Here is a 16,955-nt window from a genome sequence, read left to right as displayed (position 1 = left end):
TGGGAGAGGGGCCACTGGGGCATAGGGTCTGGCTCAAGGGGGGGCAAGTGATGGTGTGAAGGGCTGAGTCCCCTTCTTTCCCCCCCAGCATCAGCCTGGGCCGTCTGTCTGTCCCGGCCCCCCTGATGGGGGTCTGGGCAGTGTTAGGGGGCTCACCACCAGCCTGCCCCACTTCCTCCCCTCGCACCCCCAGGGACAGGGCAGTGTGGTGGGGTCCAGGGGGGAGGCTGATACACCAGTGGGGTCTGGGGGTGCCTGGGGATCCACGGGCATTGTCATCGTCTGCCAGGGTATCCGCGGCCCGGCAGTGAGGGCAGGTGAGGGGCTGTGGGCGGGGGCTGGCAGCCATCCCGTGTCCCGTCCCACCCCCCCACCCCCCCCCCCCCCGGCAGCAGCATCCCCCAGCTGCCCGGCAGCAGGAGGGGCGGGTGATGTCAGCAGGATACAAATAGCGGCAGCACGGGTCCCCTCCTGACGCCTCGCCGAGCTGCCGGCCGCTCGCCAGCCCCACAGCCTGCTCCCTGCTCCAGCCTCGCTGCCCCACGCCGCCACCATGAGCCAGTCCTACTCCACCAGCCAGCGGGTCTCTTCCTACCGCCGTGCCTTCGGCGGTGCCTCCCCGATCTTCTCCCGCACCTCCTTCGGGGGCAAGGGCAGCAGCGGCAGCTCTGTCACCTCCCGTGTCTACCAGGTGTCCCGCAGCTCGGCTGTCCCCAGCCTGTCCAGCTTCCATGCCACCCGCGTGACGCCCCTGCGCTCCTACCAAAGTGCCTACCAAGGTGCCGGTGAGCTGCTGGACTTCAGCCTGGCTGACGCCATGAACCAGGAGTTCCTCCAGACCCGCACTAACGAGAAGGTAGAGCTGCAGGAGCTCAATGACCGCTTCGCCAACTACATCGAGAAGGTGCGCTTCTTGGAGCAGCAGAATGCCCTCATGGTGGCCGAGGTGAACCGCCTGAGGGGCAAGGAGCCCACCCGCGTGGCTGAGATGTACGAAGAGGAGCTGCGGGAGCTCCGGCGCCAGGTGGACCTGCTCACCAGCCAGCGGGCTCGTGTTGAAGTCGAGCGTGACAACCTGCTTGATGACCTGCAGAAGCTCAAGCAGAGGTGAGGAGGGGCCCTGGCGTGTCCCTGTGGGCATCCATCCCTGCATCTCCATCCCTAGGGATGGGCAGTGGCAGAGCTCGCCCTGGCAGCCCCTTGGGTGCTCACTGCCGCCCTTGTGCCCCATGCTCGGAGCCCCGCTCCTCCGTCCCCCTCACGCCATCCCCCAGGGCAGGAGAGCACCCCAGCTGTACCTCTCACTGGCTGCACCAGCCTGCAGGGCACTTTGCAGGGCGCCAGGTCCTGGCATGGTGGCTGCGAGTTTTGGGAGGGAGAAGGGCACCCGCGACCCACTATACCAGTGCTGGGTGCTCCCTGACCCACGGTGTGGGGCAGGCAGGGGGGAGCTGGCCCAGCAGCGTGGGGCAGGGTGAGGGAGGTGCCCACTGCCTGGGCATCTCAGCAGGGCACTCCAGATGGCCACTGCCAGCCCTCGCCAGGCGTCCAGGCAGTACCCAGCGGGCAGGACGGCTCCGGTAGCAGGGGTGTCCCCTGCACCCTCCCTTGCAGCAGGGCTGGGCTGTGATGCCACGGGACGCCCAGGGCTGAGGGATTGAAGTGCCCCCTCCCGGGGTCCCCATCCCCACTCACACTGGGGAGGGCTGGCCAGCCCACGGGTGCACTGAGCCCTGAGGGATGGACAGACAGAGCCAGCCAGGCTGGCGGAAGCCAGGGGGAGGATGACCCGGGGGATGGTCTGCCAGCTCTGGAGGTGAAGGAGGGAGGGGAGGAAGCAGACACACTTCCACAGGCCAGGGATGCTCCAGGTCTGCTGTGGGTGTCCACCGTGCCCTGGGAGCAGCAGGGACCCCCCAAGGATGCTGTGGGCCTGGCTGGTGCTGGGAAGGGGGCCAGGGCTGAGGGGGAATAGCCACAGGGGTGGTCGGGCTGAGTGACCCCCCAGAGACCAACCAGCATGGGGGCACCTGGCAGCAGGGGCGGATACTCAGTGGGAGCTGCTTGTTTTGATGCTGGTCTGCACCTTCCCTCCTGGCCTCTGTACCCCGGGGACGCTGAGTCCCCATTTCCTGGGGGTGACACAGCCTTTTGCCTCCCCCTTGCAGCCCCAGCCTCTGCCCCAGAGGGCCGATGCTCCCGATGGGAGGCTGGGGGTGGCAGCATGGAGGACCCCTGAATGTCAGGGGGGGAGCAGGGCGCAGAACAAACAGGTGTCGGGTTCCTGCCACCCCGTGTGCCAGCACCACCCGGGCACCTCCATCCCCTCCCCGCCACCTTCTCCCTGACCAGCAGCCTGTGGCAGTGCCCCCTCCCTTGGCACAGCCTGGCTCCCCAGCCCTGACCTTGGGCTCACACCCCAGTGGTCCCCCCCATCCCACAGCATCATTGACACCCGCCCGTCCTCCTGCTGTCCCCAGGATGGCTCAGCCAGTAGCCATCCCTTAGGCCCCCTGTGCCGGATCCTGCACCCCGTCCCCCCAGCTGCAGGCCGCTCTCCCCTATAAGGGCCGGGGCAGTGCGCATGGCACCGAACTGACCTCATGCCTTTGTGCTCTCTCTGGCGTTGACTATAATAGGAATGGGAGGAAGAGCCCCTGGCCCCCCGCCAGCCCTCCCGCCGCCCGCCGGGAATGCAGGACAATCCGACATCTTTCCACCGGGCCACGCTGGGCTCGGAGACAGCGAGGGGGGATATTGCCGCCAGGGGACAGGGCTCCCTCCGGGTGCCCCTGACCTCTCCTCTCTGCCCCCAGGCTGCAAGAGGAGATACAACTGAAGGAGGAAGCTGAGAACAACCTGGCTGCTTTCAGAGCTGTGAGTACCTGTCCCCCCCATGCGGCGTGGGACCCCCGCCTCCCCTCCCACCCGCATCTCCCCCTGGCAGCCTGGCCCCAGCACCAGGGCATGGCCCTGGGCACAGCTTTGCATCCTCCAGCCCCGATGTGTGGTCCCTGTGTTCCCCCCACACCCCCAGGGGTGTTCACCCCCCTGCTACCCCTCACTCTGTGTTCCCCCAGGACGTGGACGCGGCCACGCTGGCACGCATAGACCTGGAAAGACGCATCGAGTCCCTGCAGGAGGAGATCGCTTTCCTCAAGAAGGTGCACGAAGAGGTAGGTTGGGGGTGGCCCCATTTCTCGCAAGCACCCGTGGGGCCGGGGGACGGAGCGGGTGCCCTGAGGCATCACCTTGTCCCTCCAGGAAATCCGGGAGCTGCAGGCTCAGCTGCAGGAGCAGCACATACAGGTGGAGATGGACGTCTCCAAGCCTGACCTGACGGCTGCACTGCGGGACATCCGCACCCAGTACGAGAGCATCGCTGCCAAGAACATCGCCGAGGCCGAAGAGTGGTACAAGTCCAAGGTGCGGGAGGTGGTGGGCTCCGTGCTGGCCCTGGCATGGCGGGTCCCAGCCATCCCTGTGGCTGTGCCCGCTGACACTGGCCTCTCCCCAGGTGTCTGACCTGACGCAGGCAGCCAACAAGAACAATGACGCGCTGCGGCAGGCAAAACAGGAGATGCTGGAGTACCGGCACCAGATCCAGTCCTACACCTGCGAGATTGATGCCCTCAAGGGCACGGTGAGCCATGGGCAGCGTTGGGGAGACCCCCAGCTTCCCTGCAAGGACCGGCTGCTCCAGGGCTGCTCGGGGACCTCTGTGACATCTCTGGGGTGGGGGGCTCTTCCCAGCTCTCTGAGTTGCTTCTGTGGGGGGACTCATCCCCCAGACTTGGGCTGCCTCCCCCAACAGCAGTCTGGGCCTCTGCGAGGTGTTTTGGCAGAGCCCTGGGGTCAAAGCGCAGATTGCAAAAGGTGCCCTAGCCCTGGAGGCTCCAGGAAGGTGGGTGCAGGGTGTCTGGTTGCAGGCTAGAAAGATGGTTGCAAACAAACAGGGCACAACAGTCCCTCTTTGGCACTGTCACGGTCACAGGAGCCAGCCAGCAGCCACCAGTTTGTCAGTACCACCCCCGGGCAGCCATCCGGTGCTCCCGCACCTCTCCATGCCCTCCTGCCAGGGTAGGATGGCTTTGCTGGGTGGCCTGAGCAGCTGGGCAGAGGGTGCTGGGGTTGCCCAGCACCTTACCAGCTTGCCCCCGCCAGACCCTGCTGCCCAGCACTGGGCAGATGGAGGGTGATGGCCACCCATCATGGTCCCACATCAGCTGGATCCAGCCCAGGGCTGACCACAGCTCTCCCCAGTCCCTGGCTCTCCCCTAGGACCCCCCCCCAGCACCCCCAGCTCCCACCCCAGGTGCCCCATGGCCCCTCTGGGTCTTCCCCCTTGCTGAACCACCCTGTCCCCCCCAGAACGACTCGCTGATGCGCCAGATGCGGGAGATGGAGGAGCGCTTTGCGGGAGAGGCCGGTGGGTACCAGGACACCATCGCCCGGCTGGAGGAGGAGATCCGGCACCTAAAGGATGAGATGGCCCGGCACCTGCGCGAGTACCAGGACCTTCTCAATGTCAAGATGGCCCTGGACGTGGAGATCGCCACGTACCGCAAGCTGCTGGAAGGCGAGGAGAACCGGTGAGTAGCGAGGGGGCAGGACAAGGTGGGGGGACCAGCAGGGTCAGCTGTTTTTTGGGGCTCCCACCCCATGAACAGCTGCCCGAGGGCTGGGTCTGGCTGGCACTGAGCTCTCCCCTCTGTGTCTCCGCAGGATCAGCATCCCCATGCACCAGACCTTTGCCTCCGCACTCAATTTCCGAGGTGAGCATCGCTCCATGAGGAGGGGGGCCTGGGACGAGTCCCCGGGGGTCCCCAGTGTGGGGGTAAATCTCCCTCCTGGGGGGCTGCAGCCAGGCTGGCACGTCAGGGACCCATGGGTGCCACACTGAGCCCCTGGAGTGGGGGCACTCAGCTGGGTGCTGCCACAAGTTGGGGCGGGGGGGTAAGCTAGGGCTCCTGAAGCCCCCCAGTGGCCCCAGCACCACTACTGTGCCCCCATGCCACGCGTCCCTGCGGTCCCATCCCCTGTGTCCTCCCACCCACAGAGACGAGTCCAGAGCAGCGCGGCTCTGAGGTGCACACCAAAAAGACCGTGATGATCAAAACCATCGAAACCCGCGATGGGGAGGTGAGAGCAGGGTGGCACTGGGGTGTGGGGGGGAGGGGAGGGGCCCGAGCACGGCATCTGTCCCCACGCTCGGGGCTCTGGTGCTGGCATGGCGTGGCATCACATGGTGCTTCTCTCCCGGCAGGTGGTGAGCGAGGCGACCCAGCAGCAGCATGAAGTGCTGTAGAGGAGGCTGCTCCAGCAGCCCACTGGCACCTTCTGTCCCTGCCTCCGTCCCGCCGCCAAGCCCCCCTCCTGCCCCCCCACCTCGCCCCCTGGCGCTCCCCCGGCACTGCCCGAGGGGTCCCCCCGTGCAGCCGCCTCCGGGCCCCCCGCACCCCCTGGGCTCTCTCCTTCAGCTTCGAAAAGTTCGCTCTGCTTTTGCAGCTTCGCAGTGGCAACGCCAGCGTCAGGATCAGGCCCGGGCCAGGGGGGCGGCAGGAGGGAGGGAGGGAGGGGACAGGCAGGAGGGGCTGGGGGGAGCAGGTGGTGGCCTGGGCCAGCTCCTCGGAGAGCCGGACGGTCCCAGCAGCGGGTTCTGGATCCCCCCGCAGACCCCTCCCCACGCCGGGCACGGGCTCGGGGTTCGTCCTGCAGGAGTAGGGACCCATCTCCCTGTGCCGGCACTGCTGGCCTCCATGGAGCTGGCACTTCTCTGGGTGCATGACGGCGATGCCTGGGATGGGGAGAAGCGGGGTCTGGGCCGAGCCCCCCATTCTCTGCCTGGCTTGGAGCCAGGGTGCTCCCAACCTGCGTTCCCCCGGGGGGGCTGGGGCCCTGCACTCCCCCCGGCCCAAGAGGCAGCCCCATGGGAGAGAGGAGGGCAGCACCCACCCCCCACCCCCATTGCAGGGACCCCCAGCAGCAGGAGGCTGCGCGGGGCCAGGCTCGAGAGCCGAAAGGGTACCTGTAGGTGGACACAGGAGAGAGGAGGAGTGAGTGAGTGGGAGAGAGGGGGGAGAGAAGGAGAGGAGCCGGAGAGAGGCCCGGGGGTCAGGGCCGGCGCCCCCACCCCTTGCCCCACTGCGCCCCCACCCCACCGCATCTACATGACTCTTCAGGCGGCTGAAATAAATAGCGGAGCATCACCCCTTCCTCCCGGCACATCTCTGGGGCAGGGATGGGATGGGGTGGCGGGGAGGTGGCACCCAGGGGAGGCATCGCACGGGCCCCTGGGGCTGGGCTGGGGTGGATGGGGGGGTCAGCATCCCCCTGAGCCATCTCTTCCCTAGGCTGCTGGTCCCCCCAAAATGTGTGTCCCTCACATTGAAGGTGCACCAGAGCATTTTGCTGCCTGTGGTGATGGGTTTCCCAGTTGCATTGGGTGGGGGAGCCCTGCTGGGACTGGGGGCAGTGGCAGCCGAGCACTGAGCAGGTTTGGAGGGGCTCTGGGTGACAATCCCCTGTCCCCCGCCATACACCCAGGGCCTCACACCATGGCCTGGTGGCTCTCAGCCCCACAGCTGCCCCCTTTCTGCCCTCACCCGGGCCAGTCCTGCCCCAGACCCACACCTGCCTGGGACCTCTCCAAGCCCCCCCCATTGCCACCGACCTACAAGCAGAGCCCCCCTCATCCCAAATCTACCTCCTCCTCGGCACCCTGCAGGCATCAGCCCCACCACCCCACACCTGTCCCTACCCCAGGCTCAACCTCCAGCCTCAACCTGCCCCCTATGCCCTCTCCCCCCAACACACGTGCCCCCCTCCCCGTGGTTGGGATGTGGGGGTCTTGGCTTCGGCTCCTTTGCCTCAGGGATGGGGGATGCAGCAGGGGAACCCAGGGTCGAGTATCCCACAGGGGAAAGAGATTCAGAGTTGCTCTGCCCCAGGAGGCATCGGAGGATCCCCACCCCCCTGCCAGGCAGCAGAGCCCTGGGAGGGCAGTGGGCTTGGCAGGCAGTGGCGTTTTAGGGACAAGGCAGGTGCTGCTGCCAGCAGTGGGGACGGGGCTGGGGGGGTCCTGATAAAGAGGCCAGCATGGCAAACCCCAGTTTTGGCTGCGGGGCCGGCAAGGGTCGGGGGGGGGTGTCGGATCTCAAGGGCTGTCTCCAGCAGGTGGCCCTGTGACATCGAGGACGGTCCCCAGGGCTGCCCTGGGGAGGGATGGCACCTCCCTCCCTGCCCGGTCCAGGCTGGCTGGGTCAGGGCTCTGCCCCTGGGGATGGGGGGACCGGTGGGGAACAGAGCAGCCCTTTGCCCGCAGGGCAGTGCAGGTAGGGAAAAGCCCCCCCAAGCCTCTCGCGGGCTTCTCCTCCAGCCCCCAGAGAACCTGGGGCTTGCTCAGCTGCTCTGCAGCTGGGCTGTGGGTCTAGCAGGGCATCCTGCTCCAGCGTGCCCCAGCCACCCAAGCTGGGGGGATCCTGGGATCTTCTCTTTGCCGGTGATGCTCCACTGATGCCAGTGCCCTTGGGCCAAAGCTGGCGGGGCTGGTCTGCAGCTGGGAAGCAGTGTGCCGTGTCGCTCGCGTCCTGCTCACCCAGATTTACAGCCCCCGGCGAGGGCGGCTGGGGCCAGGTGCCGAGACGTGTGCCATCGCGCCAGGAGCCGGGGAAGCCCTGCCTTGCCCGGGGGTGGCGAGGCAGCACGCGGCACAGGCAGTCCCTGGTCGCTCGCTGTCTGGAGCACAGCATGTGGGAGCTCTCATGGGGCACCCCAAACCCAAACAGCGGGGTGCTCCTGCTTCAAGCAGGACTTGAATGGGGGGCTGTCTGGGACCCACACTGCCCAGGGCAGCGAGGCAGGGGCTCGGTGAAAGAAATGGGGTTTCGCTGTGTTTGTAGCCTCCTGGCAGGGTAGATTTGGGGTGAGCAGGGATGCAGGGATCCCCCTCTCTGCTGCCCGCTGGGGATGGGGCAAGGGGGCCCTGTGGGGCTGGCTCCTGCCCGGGGTCTCGCGTTGCAGGAAGCATGACGGTGTCCTTTCCCTCCACATGCCACCAGGGTCTCTCTGTCCTGATCCGGTGACACCGCCGGAGAAGGGGAAGGCGGGGAGGAAGGCTGGGTCCCCCCCGAGCCTCGCTGCTAATATGGAAAGGTGCTGGCCCCTTTCTATCTTTGCAAGCGGAGCTGGGCTGCAGGGCCGGGGCGGCGGGCGCAGAGAGGGGGAGCCTGGCCAAGGAATGTGACATATCAGAGGCAGCTGCCACTTCGGGAGAGGGGGCAGAGGGAGCGCAGCTCGCCGGGGGCCGCACAGGACAGGACGGGTGAGGGGGGGGACGCCACAGCCCCAGCGCCGGGACGGCTCAGCAAGCGGCTGGCACCCGTGGGACTCGCACCCAGGCCGGCAGAGGAGCAGGTGCCGAGGCTCTGCAGGCTCGGGGTCGCAGCAGAGCATGGGGTGTGGGTGCTGCACTGCACCGGGCGCTCGGTGAGTGGCGGCTCAGCAAGCAGCAACCCGAGCCCCCACCTAAAAATAGCCCCTCGCTTGCCCACGGCGCTGCGACCTTCGGGGCTACAGCCGGCGGGGGGGAGGCACCGAACCGGACGGCACCTGGACCGGGGGGCCGCCACTGCCTCGGCACCCCTGGCAGGCACCCAGCACCCGGGGCTGCAGGCAGGGGGAGAAGAGGGGCACAGCGCTGCCGGCTCAGGGCGGTGGGGGTCGCGGGTGTGGGCAGTGGAGCTGCAGACCACGCACCGAGCACAGGGACGTGGCAGCATGAGTAGGGCCGGTGGGGAGCCCCGGGCGGCCCCGCCGAGCCCCGGCATCCCCCCGAAGCGCGCCAAGGTCACAGCGGAGCCAGGGGCACCCAAGGAGGGCCCGGCTCGCCTGGCGGCACCATTTTTTGTGCGGAAGCTGAAGAACGCGGCGATCGGCACCGGCTGCGACATCCGGCTGCGGGTGGTTGTGGTGGGCAATCCCCGGCCCAGCCTCCGCTGGTACCGAAACGAGGAGCTGCTGGCGCCACGCGGGGAGGAGTATGGCACCCTCTGGATCCGGGACAGCAAGAAGAAGGATGCCGGTGTGTACACCTGCATTGCCGAGAACGAGCGGGGAGAGGCCATGACCAGCGCTGTGCTGGCCATCATTGACATGGAAGGTAAGGGCGGTGTGGCCGCTGGCACAGCTGTGCTGGCACAGCCGTGGGCACGGGTTTGCCGAGGGTGGCAGCGGTGCTTTGCAGGCTCCCACTGCAGTGCATGCCTGGGGCCAGCCAGGGCTGGGCTTTGCTGTGCCCGCCCTGCTGCAGGCTGGGGTGCCCGGTGCCAGCAGCACCGGGGTGGCTCTCTGGCCTGGAGCGAGCATGTGGCTGCAGTACCTGCTGCCAGGCCAGGCAGGGTGCCAGGGCCGGGCACGGAGGTGTTGGGAGCATGTGATGCCAAGCCTGCTCAGGGCAGGAGGAGAGAGAGAGAGAAATGCGGCTCGGGTGCACGGCACCAGTGGTGCCACCCTCCGCAGCCACCGACACGGTCCCTGGTATCCCCCGGTGCCCCTGCACAAGCCACCCCCGTGCACCAGCTGCCCGCAGGCAGAGCTGCCCGTGGCACCACCATCACCGCTGTACCAGGCGCCGGGGCTGCACTGGGAGAACTGGGACCCTCCGGGTTTGGGACCGGGGGGAGGAGCCTAACACTGCAGGAGGCGGGGTTGTCAAGTGGGCAGAGCCTATGCCCTGCAGTGGGCGGGGCCTGATGGTTAATTAGCAGGGGTGGAGCCAGCTTTTGCTGGACCCTTAGAGCCCTGTGGCAGCCCCTCTGCGCATCACCCCTGGGTGCAACAGCTGGGCATGCTCCTCTGGTGTGCAGGGAGTGCATGGGGGCTGCTGTGGGCCCTTGCCTGGGCGGGCCTCATCCTGCACAGGGGCCAAGCAGGTTTGGGGCTCAGCCCCCTCTGCCCCAGGATGGATGCCACCTCCCTGGGGTATTGCAGACCTGGGTGTCGGGGAGCATGTGGTGCTGGCCAGTGGCACCGCTCTGAGATGCGAGCTGTGCCGTCTGTGTGGGGACAGCAAGGGCAGGGAGCGAGGGAGGCGGTGCTGAGCCCTGAGGCTCCAGGGAAGGAACTGCACCCGGGGCTTTGCAGCACGGGAGGCAGGCTGGAGATGCTGCACCTTGAGGGGAGGACTGGGTGGCAGAAGGAGCCTTCACAGTGCTGAAGGGGAGCAATGGAGGAAGAGGAGTTGCTCTGTGTGAGCCGGGAGGCTGGAGGAGCGGTGTTTGGAGGATGGAGAGAGGTGTATGTGCTGCTCATGGGCCTGGTGGGGGGACAGGGGGAGCAGAGAAGTGTGCAGGAGGGGTCCTGCCCTGCAGTGGGTCTGCATGGGGTCACTGCGCATCGCACCTTTGAGGACCGTGGCACTGTGCAGTTGGATGCATGGCGCTGTGTGTGCAGAGAGCATGGGAGACATGCACTGCCCCATGGGGTGGGAGCAGCCTGTCCTGGAGGGGCCGGAGGGAGGGGGGGGTCACCCTGTTCTCACACTCTGGTGTGCAGCTGCACCTCTCCATGGCACCGCTGGCCCGGGTCCCCCTGCCTCTGCTCAGTGGTGCGGCACTGCCTGATTTCCCCAGGTGCCCGTTCCCATTGTGCTGACGCACTCGTCCCTGCTCTCGATTCCCAGCTGCCGGCCCTCGCTGCTGCCTTTCTGGAGCAGCTGAGGGAGGGATGGAGCAGCCAGGATTGCCTAACGTGTGGGGTGAATGTCACCCTGCCCCAGGCGCTCCTCCCGGCAGGCGCTTGGCCATGGGTGCACCACCATGGAGCAAACAGCCTCCCAAAAAGCCAGCCCCTGGGCAGAGATGCCTCTGGAGCCATGCAGGCTCTGGGGCACCAGGCTGGGTGAGGAGCATGGCAGCCCGCAGTGTGGCTTTGCCCCTGCCCTGGGACAGAACGGTCTCCACAGTGTGCTGCGGCAGTGCCCAGGGAGCACCATGTCCTGTCGGGTGCTGGAGAGGGGTGCTGGTGTGGAGGTGATGGGATGTGGTGGGGGGTCCAGCCCTATTGCCTGGCCCTGTTGCAAGGCTCTGGCACTCAGCGTGTTGTTCCCCCGAGGCCATTTTCTCCATGCCAGCAGCCGAGCGGTGAGACGGGTCATCGTGTGAAATGGAGGAGCTGTGCCACCGCTCTGCACTTGCCTGCCCTGACACCCTGCCAGGATATGTGCCGTGGCTCTCCGGCCTCCTGCACGGAGGCCCTGGCTGCTCAGGGGCTCCCCACGCTCCCCGCCGAGACCCAGCTCTCTGGGGACTGTAGAAGGTCCACTGGTGGCTGCGCCGTCCCTGTGCCAGGCAGGGACACTCCATCCTTGTTCCCTGGGGGGCCCTGTGAGCTGGGTCATAGGCCAATTATGGTGCAAGGGGGATGTGTGCAAGGTCCCCAGGCAGGATGAGGTCTTTCTCTGGGCTCAGGGTCCTGGCCCTCTGTGTCTGGAGGTATTGGGGTGCCCTTGCTCCATTAGCCTCTGACGGGTCACAGTCTCTGGTGGACACAGAGCCTGGTCCTCCACCTTCTCTCCCCGGCGCGCAGGCCAGGCTGCAGCTCTCCGTGGGGCCAGCATCAGCTCTCCCCAAGGTGGCTCAGGTCACTGCTGGTGGGGTGCGGGGGCTCTGTGCTGCCCAGCTCCATGCTTGGCCCCGGCAGCTCCTCCTGCACCAGATCAGCATTCCCCCTTGCTCACACGAGCCCAATTTAGCTCCTCTAATCCCTTGCCCTGAATCTGTCGCTCCACCCCACTAATGATTTTCTCCTGCTCTTCTCCCAGGTCCCCCGAGTGCGTCAGTGCCCAGCGTGGGGAGTGCATGCATGGGGCTGGCTGGGCAGCCAGGCGCAGGGGCTCCCGGGGGCACACCATCCCCGCCGTGTCCCACCACTCTGCCCCTCTCCTGCTGCAGGTTCTCCCTCGTACCCTGGCTCCACGGGCACAGGTGGGGTGCGTTGGCCCTTCTCACACCAGCACCAGCCTGGTCCAGGGGCTTCCCAGGTCCATCCAGGGACCCTCCAGACCCTTCCAGCCAGCCCTGGTCCCCACTGTGGCTCCATTGCCCCCAGGCTCACTAAAGCCTGTATCACCTCTCAGCTGCATCTCCTGAATTTTTCCCCTGTAAACTGGATTAAATCACCTCTTAAGAACCTGAGCTAATCTCCTTTTGGAGCCCAGCCCTCCCTCGCCGATGCCAGTGCTGCCTGATCCTCCCCACCGGGGCTGCCTCTTGTTTCAAGGTTGGATCTGTCCGTCTTGGGTTCCCAGCGCAGGGTCTTGCTCCACTCGCCTCCACCTGCACTCAGCAATCAAACTGCCTTGGAACCTTTCCTCTGCCCAAGGAACAGCCTGCACCCGCCTCAACTTGGGGGCAGGGAAGGGGGCAGGAGCTGCCTGTGCATCGTGGCCCTCCACGGCCCCTTCCCGTCCAGCCCAGAGTTACAGTGGGGCAGTGTGGGCATGCTTTTGCAGCTGGTGGTGCACAGCAATGGCACCCCGGTGGGGATGGCTGCACTGACAGTGTCCCTGGTGGCTCAGCACCTCTGGCTGTTTATCTCGGTGCCTAATTTTAGTCCCTTACTTTGCAGCACCGTGCCCATGTTTAATGCCAACTGCCCCTTCCCTCCAGAGCCCCGGCCAGGCCTGCTCAGGGACCAAACAGGACCTAAAGCCTCCCTTTGCTATCTCCTCCCTCCCATGGGACTCTCTGGGGCTGCCTCAGTTTCTCCTTGCTGTCCCTGGCTGTCCCCGGCTGTCCCCCCAGCCCCAGGGCACAGCAGCATCTCGGAGGAGCCCGGGATGCAGCAAGGCTCCAGCCCAGGCTGCCATGCCCCACCGTGGGGTGGGCACCATGCCCGGCTGTGCCAGCACAGGGGCTGCCTCTGCAGAGCTGCTTGGCCGGTGCCAGCCCGGGTGCTGGTCCCAGCTGGTGGAGGGACAGGTTCCCCAGGGCTGGGCAGTGCAGGGGGGACAGAGCTGGACCTGGCCCTCATGATGCCTGCAGCCAGCAGGGCCAGCGGGTGGACTGGCTGTGCAGCCGCCAGTCCCCAAGCACAGCCACGCGCCCTGGGGCTGTGCCCATTCCCTGGCCCTGGGGGTGGCACCAGGGCCAGCCCACGGGCAGCTGCCGGAGACCCGGGCTCCCAGCTCTGCCCCCAGCCACCTGGGCAGGGGGCTGGCGCGGTGGCCACGCGTGCCGGGTCCCTGTCCAGGGGCACTGTGGACCGGGAGGGCTGCTCCTCGGCGAGCGGAGCGGCGGGTGCAGCTGTCCAGTCAGTCACCTCTACCCCTGCCCTCTCGCCCGCTGCCGGGGGGTTATTTTTGCTGAGGAATGTGCCGTCCCCTCGGATTCTGGCGGGCTGCAGGGCTTGTGTTACAGGCGAGAGGCCGAGACTCGGGGCCTGCGGGTGGGTAAATATAGCACCGCCACTCGGGGCTGCGTGATGGGGCAATGGCCTCTTCCTCCTCCCAGGGCTGCCCAGTGCTCTTTGTGCCCCTCCTGCCTCCTGACACCAGGTTGCTGGCTTGTGCCCCGGCATGGTGGCACTGGGAAGGGGCTAGCTGCTTCTACCCTGCTGCCTGCACTGTTGCCTGCTTCCCCCCCTGCCCTCTGCATGCAGCCCCTCAGCCACAGGCAGGGGGGATGCCGGGAGCAAGGCTGGCAGGGCAGGGACGAAATGCCTCCTGCCATCCCGCTCTGTGCCCAGGCACCAGGAGCCAAGGTCACATTGCTGTCCTGCGTACCCGTGTCCTCCACCTGCAGCGGGCACCGTGTGCTCGGGCATCCTTCTAGTGGCGGGAAGGGGAGGAAATGCTGGAGAAGGCACCTGGGATGTCCCCAGCGCTCGGGAGAGGGGTCACAGCAGAGCATTGCTCTTCCCCAGGGCCAGAAAGCTGCTGCGGTGCTGCCCTGCCCTGTGACGAGGGCCATCCTGCTGTATTTATTTCCCCCTGGGGACGGAGCTGGGGATGGTCCCCACCTCCCCAGGCTCCCGGCACATCCCCACCTCCCGCAGACCGTCCCCAGCAGCTCCAGGAGACGCAAACACATGAAAGATTCATGCCCAGACCTCCTCCTACACAAGACGGCTGCATGCACCCGCCACCATCAATTATTCAAGCACCGAGACAAGGGGGCTGATGGCCGGGGCCAGGCGGCCGGTGCCTGGCCGGTGCTGCGGTGCAGGGGCAGGATCCGTGCAGAGCTGCCGGGGAGGCCCAGCAAGGCATGGGGAGCTGCGGCTCTCTGAGCAGTGTAATTAATACTGCATTTTGAGCAAGCGTTTGCTATCTGCTTTGCTCGGGGCCGGTGTGTGTCCAGCAGGCAAAGCTGGAGCTGGGTGGCAATGGGGCCACCTGCTCCGGCTCTGCCCCGTGTCCCTGCCATGGCTGCACTGGCCCCCGTCCCCTGCCCCATGTCCCTGTCCTGCAGAAGAGCAGGGCAGTGCCAGGGCTGCCCCCAGGCTAGGGCAAGGCAGAGGGCCGGCCCTGGGTGCAGGCTGCTGCCACCTCCCACGGGACAACTTCTGCAGACTCCGGCTTTGCTCTGGTGGGGGGATTTGCAGGTGCTGCTGCCTCTGGAAAGGACTTTCGGGCCCTGCAGCAGGCGCAGCCTCTCGGAGGTGACCCAGCTGCTCCCAGGGGTGCAGCATCTCTGGGGCAGCCCAGAGCCACTCCTGGGGCTTTTGCTGAGGGATGGCCGAGCGGCAGGGCCGCAGTCACAGGGAAGGGCTGTGTGCCCGGCCAGCCAGGAGCTGTGGCTGATGGGGCAGCAGATGTGGCAGTCAGAGGATACCCGAATGATTGCATTTTGGCTGGGCACATGTGGTCCTTCCTTGGGGCCAGCCCTGAGGCTGTCCCTGCAGGTGCTGTGGTGGCAGCACCCTTGCCCTGGCACCACCGTGTGCCAAGCCTAAGCCTCAGTGCTCCTTCCCAGCATCCCTGACCAGGCTTTTATCCCACTTGAGTGTGAAAAAAAGGCACAGGCTGTGGCAGGTCTGCTGCAGAACCACAGGCATGCACAGCCTGGGTGAGAACACCTGGAAGGGAGACCCTGGGTGCAGGGAGGCCCTGAGTGCAGGGACTCTGGCAGACAGGAGCCCCACAGCCCACCCCTTTACCCAGTCCTGGCTCAGGCGTACCCATCTCTGTCCCCACCCAGGGCTGGGGGGGCCAGCAGAGTCCTCTGGCTCCGACAGGAGATTCCCTTAGTGCCAGCTCTGGCATTCGTGGGACTCTCCTGACGTACGGGGTCTCCACGGAAACCCCGCAGCATCACTTGAATTGTGGGACTGTCAGAAATGTTGTATAAACAGCTCCTTTTGTACTGGGTAATTTGCAAGTTATTATGGAGCCATGAAAAGCCTCACGTTGGGAGTCATGGGCTGGGAGGGGAAGCGGAGAAAAGCTGCTGGAGCTGCCAAGCGTCATGGGGAGCGTGATGCCTGTGTGCAGCCCTGTGTGGGGCAGCCGGCTCCCCAGGGGACAGGTGAGCAGCATGGGGACAAGCGCTGGGTGTGGAGGCCTCCAGCAGCGTCCCCACGGATGCTCTGCAGTGGGAGGGGGCCATAAGGACAGCTGGTGGGGCTGGGACCTTGGCAGCCTCTCCAGGAGCCTGGAAAGGGGGCTCATGGGTGCTGCAGTGCTCAACGACTTGGTGAGCTGGTGATGCAGGGCACGGAGAGCTGGGGGGGGCATGGCAGGCAGGAAAGGCCCCACTGAGGCTGTGGGGCTGGGACTGCCCCTCCGGCTTATTTGCAGCATCACCTGGAGAACAGGGACAGGCCGGCAGGGCTGGGGACTCTCGGCTGGGGAAGGTGTGCCAGGGTTGTGCCAGCACTCCGGGAGCACTAATAGGTGTTAATGACCCTGACCAGCCTCACCAGGGACCCCCACCCACAGCTTCTGCCCACACCCCGGGAGCTCCAGCACAGCTCAGTCCTGGGCACCCAGTCCTGCCCTGAGCTGTGCCGTGGGTCTTCACCCCAGCACAAGGGGAGGTCTCGTGTGTCATGCAACATGGTCAGGGACAATGGCCTACCTCCCCGGGTCAAGCTTGCATCCCCCCCAGCCACAAAGCAGTGATGCAAGCCCAGGGCTGAGCAGTCCAGCCCTGCCATCCCGCGTGGGTCCTGAGGCACCCGGGGGGCAGGGTGCAAGGTCTGCCTTGGGGCACTGGGTGCCTGGGGCTGGAGGCTGTGTCGTTTGCAAGGGGGGCTCATGCTGTGGCGTGGGCAGTGCCAGGCCAGGGGGGTTGCTGTGAAGGACTGTGCCCATATTAGCTCTCGTTCGTGTGCAGGCGGGTCAAGAGTGCTGGGACCCACACCCGTGTCTTGGTAAGGGGACCTTTCTGCGTCGCTGATGGCTGGAGGATGTGGGGGACTGAGCGGAGGCTGGCAGAGTGCTGGTGAGCCTGGATCTTGGCTGGGCAGTGCCATGGCACACTGTGGCTGTGCTGCTGTGTGCAGGGTTGTGGCAGCTGTGGCAGTGGAGCTGCCCTGTTTGGGGGCACTTTGGGGGCAGCGCTTGGAGGGCAGTCGCATGCAGCGCTGGCGCGGTGTTGTGTTATTCTTGTCCCTGTCGGGGTGCGTGTGGCAGCCGCGGTGGTGGGCTGTGCCCCACGGTGCTGAGCACGGGAGAGAAGAGCAGCCCCTGCCCCGGGCGGTGGGGCAGGATGGACCGATGGCAGGGGACAGCGGTACAGCCGCATTGCTGGGCAGGGGGCTCGGACCCCTGGGTGCCGTGGAGCCAAAGCCAGCGGGGGGGGAGGAGGTGTGCCCGCCCCAGCCGCGCCCCCCCCCGCCCCGCGGCTGCCCTCGCCCCCCCCCGCCACCTGTGCCCTGCCTGTCCCCCGCCGCTGTCACTGTGTGCCAGGGCTGGCGGGGAGGCGGAGGCGGAGGCAGGCGGGGGAAGGATG

The 16,955-nt window shown here is 66.6% G+C and overlaps 2 protein-coding genes across 4 annotated transcripts in view; both read left to right on the top strand.

The window, feature by feature from the left end:
- Positions 1-461: 461 nt before the first annotated feature.
- On the top strand, positions 462-6,209 carry DES (desmin). The gene is made up of 9 exons (XM_076342811.1): positions 462-1,107; positions 2,817-2,877; positions 3,081-3,176; positions 3,265-3,426; positions 3,518-3,643; positions 4,372-4,592; positions 4,726-4,775; positions 5,060-5,142; positions 5,267-6,209. The coding sequence occupies exons 1-9, from the start codon at positions 554-556 to the stop codon at positions 5,306-5,308; spliced, it is 1,395 nt and encodes a 464-aa protein (XP_076198926.1). The 5' UTR covers positions 462-553; the 3' UTR covers positions 5,309-6,209.
- A 2,544-nt stretch (positions 6,210-8,753) lies between these two features.
- Positions 8,754-16,955, top strand: part of SPEG (striated muscle enriched protein kinase) — a 40,000-nt gene continuing 31,798 nt past the window's right edge. For all 3 annotated transcript variants that reach the window (XM_076342806.1, XM_076342804.1, XM_076342803.1), the window contains exon 1: positions 8,754-9,160. In XM_076342806.1, coding sequence (XP_076198921.1) covers positions 8,779-9,160 — 382 coding nt within the window. In that variant the 5' untranslated portion in view covers positions 8,754-8,778. The remainder of the gene's footprint in view (positions 9,161-16,955) is intronic.

Source organism: Aptenodytes patagonicus, chromosome 6 (assembly GCF_965638725.1).
Source record: "Aptenodytes patagonicus chromosome 6, bAptPat1.pri.cur, whole genome shotgun sequence".
NCBI lineage: Eukaryota > Metazoa > Chordata > Aves > Sphenisciformes > Spheniscidae > Aptenodytes > Aptenodytes patagonicus.
The sequence above is the reverse complement of the archived record's forward strand: the minus strand, read 5'-3'. Positions and strand labels throughout refer to the sequence as shown.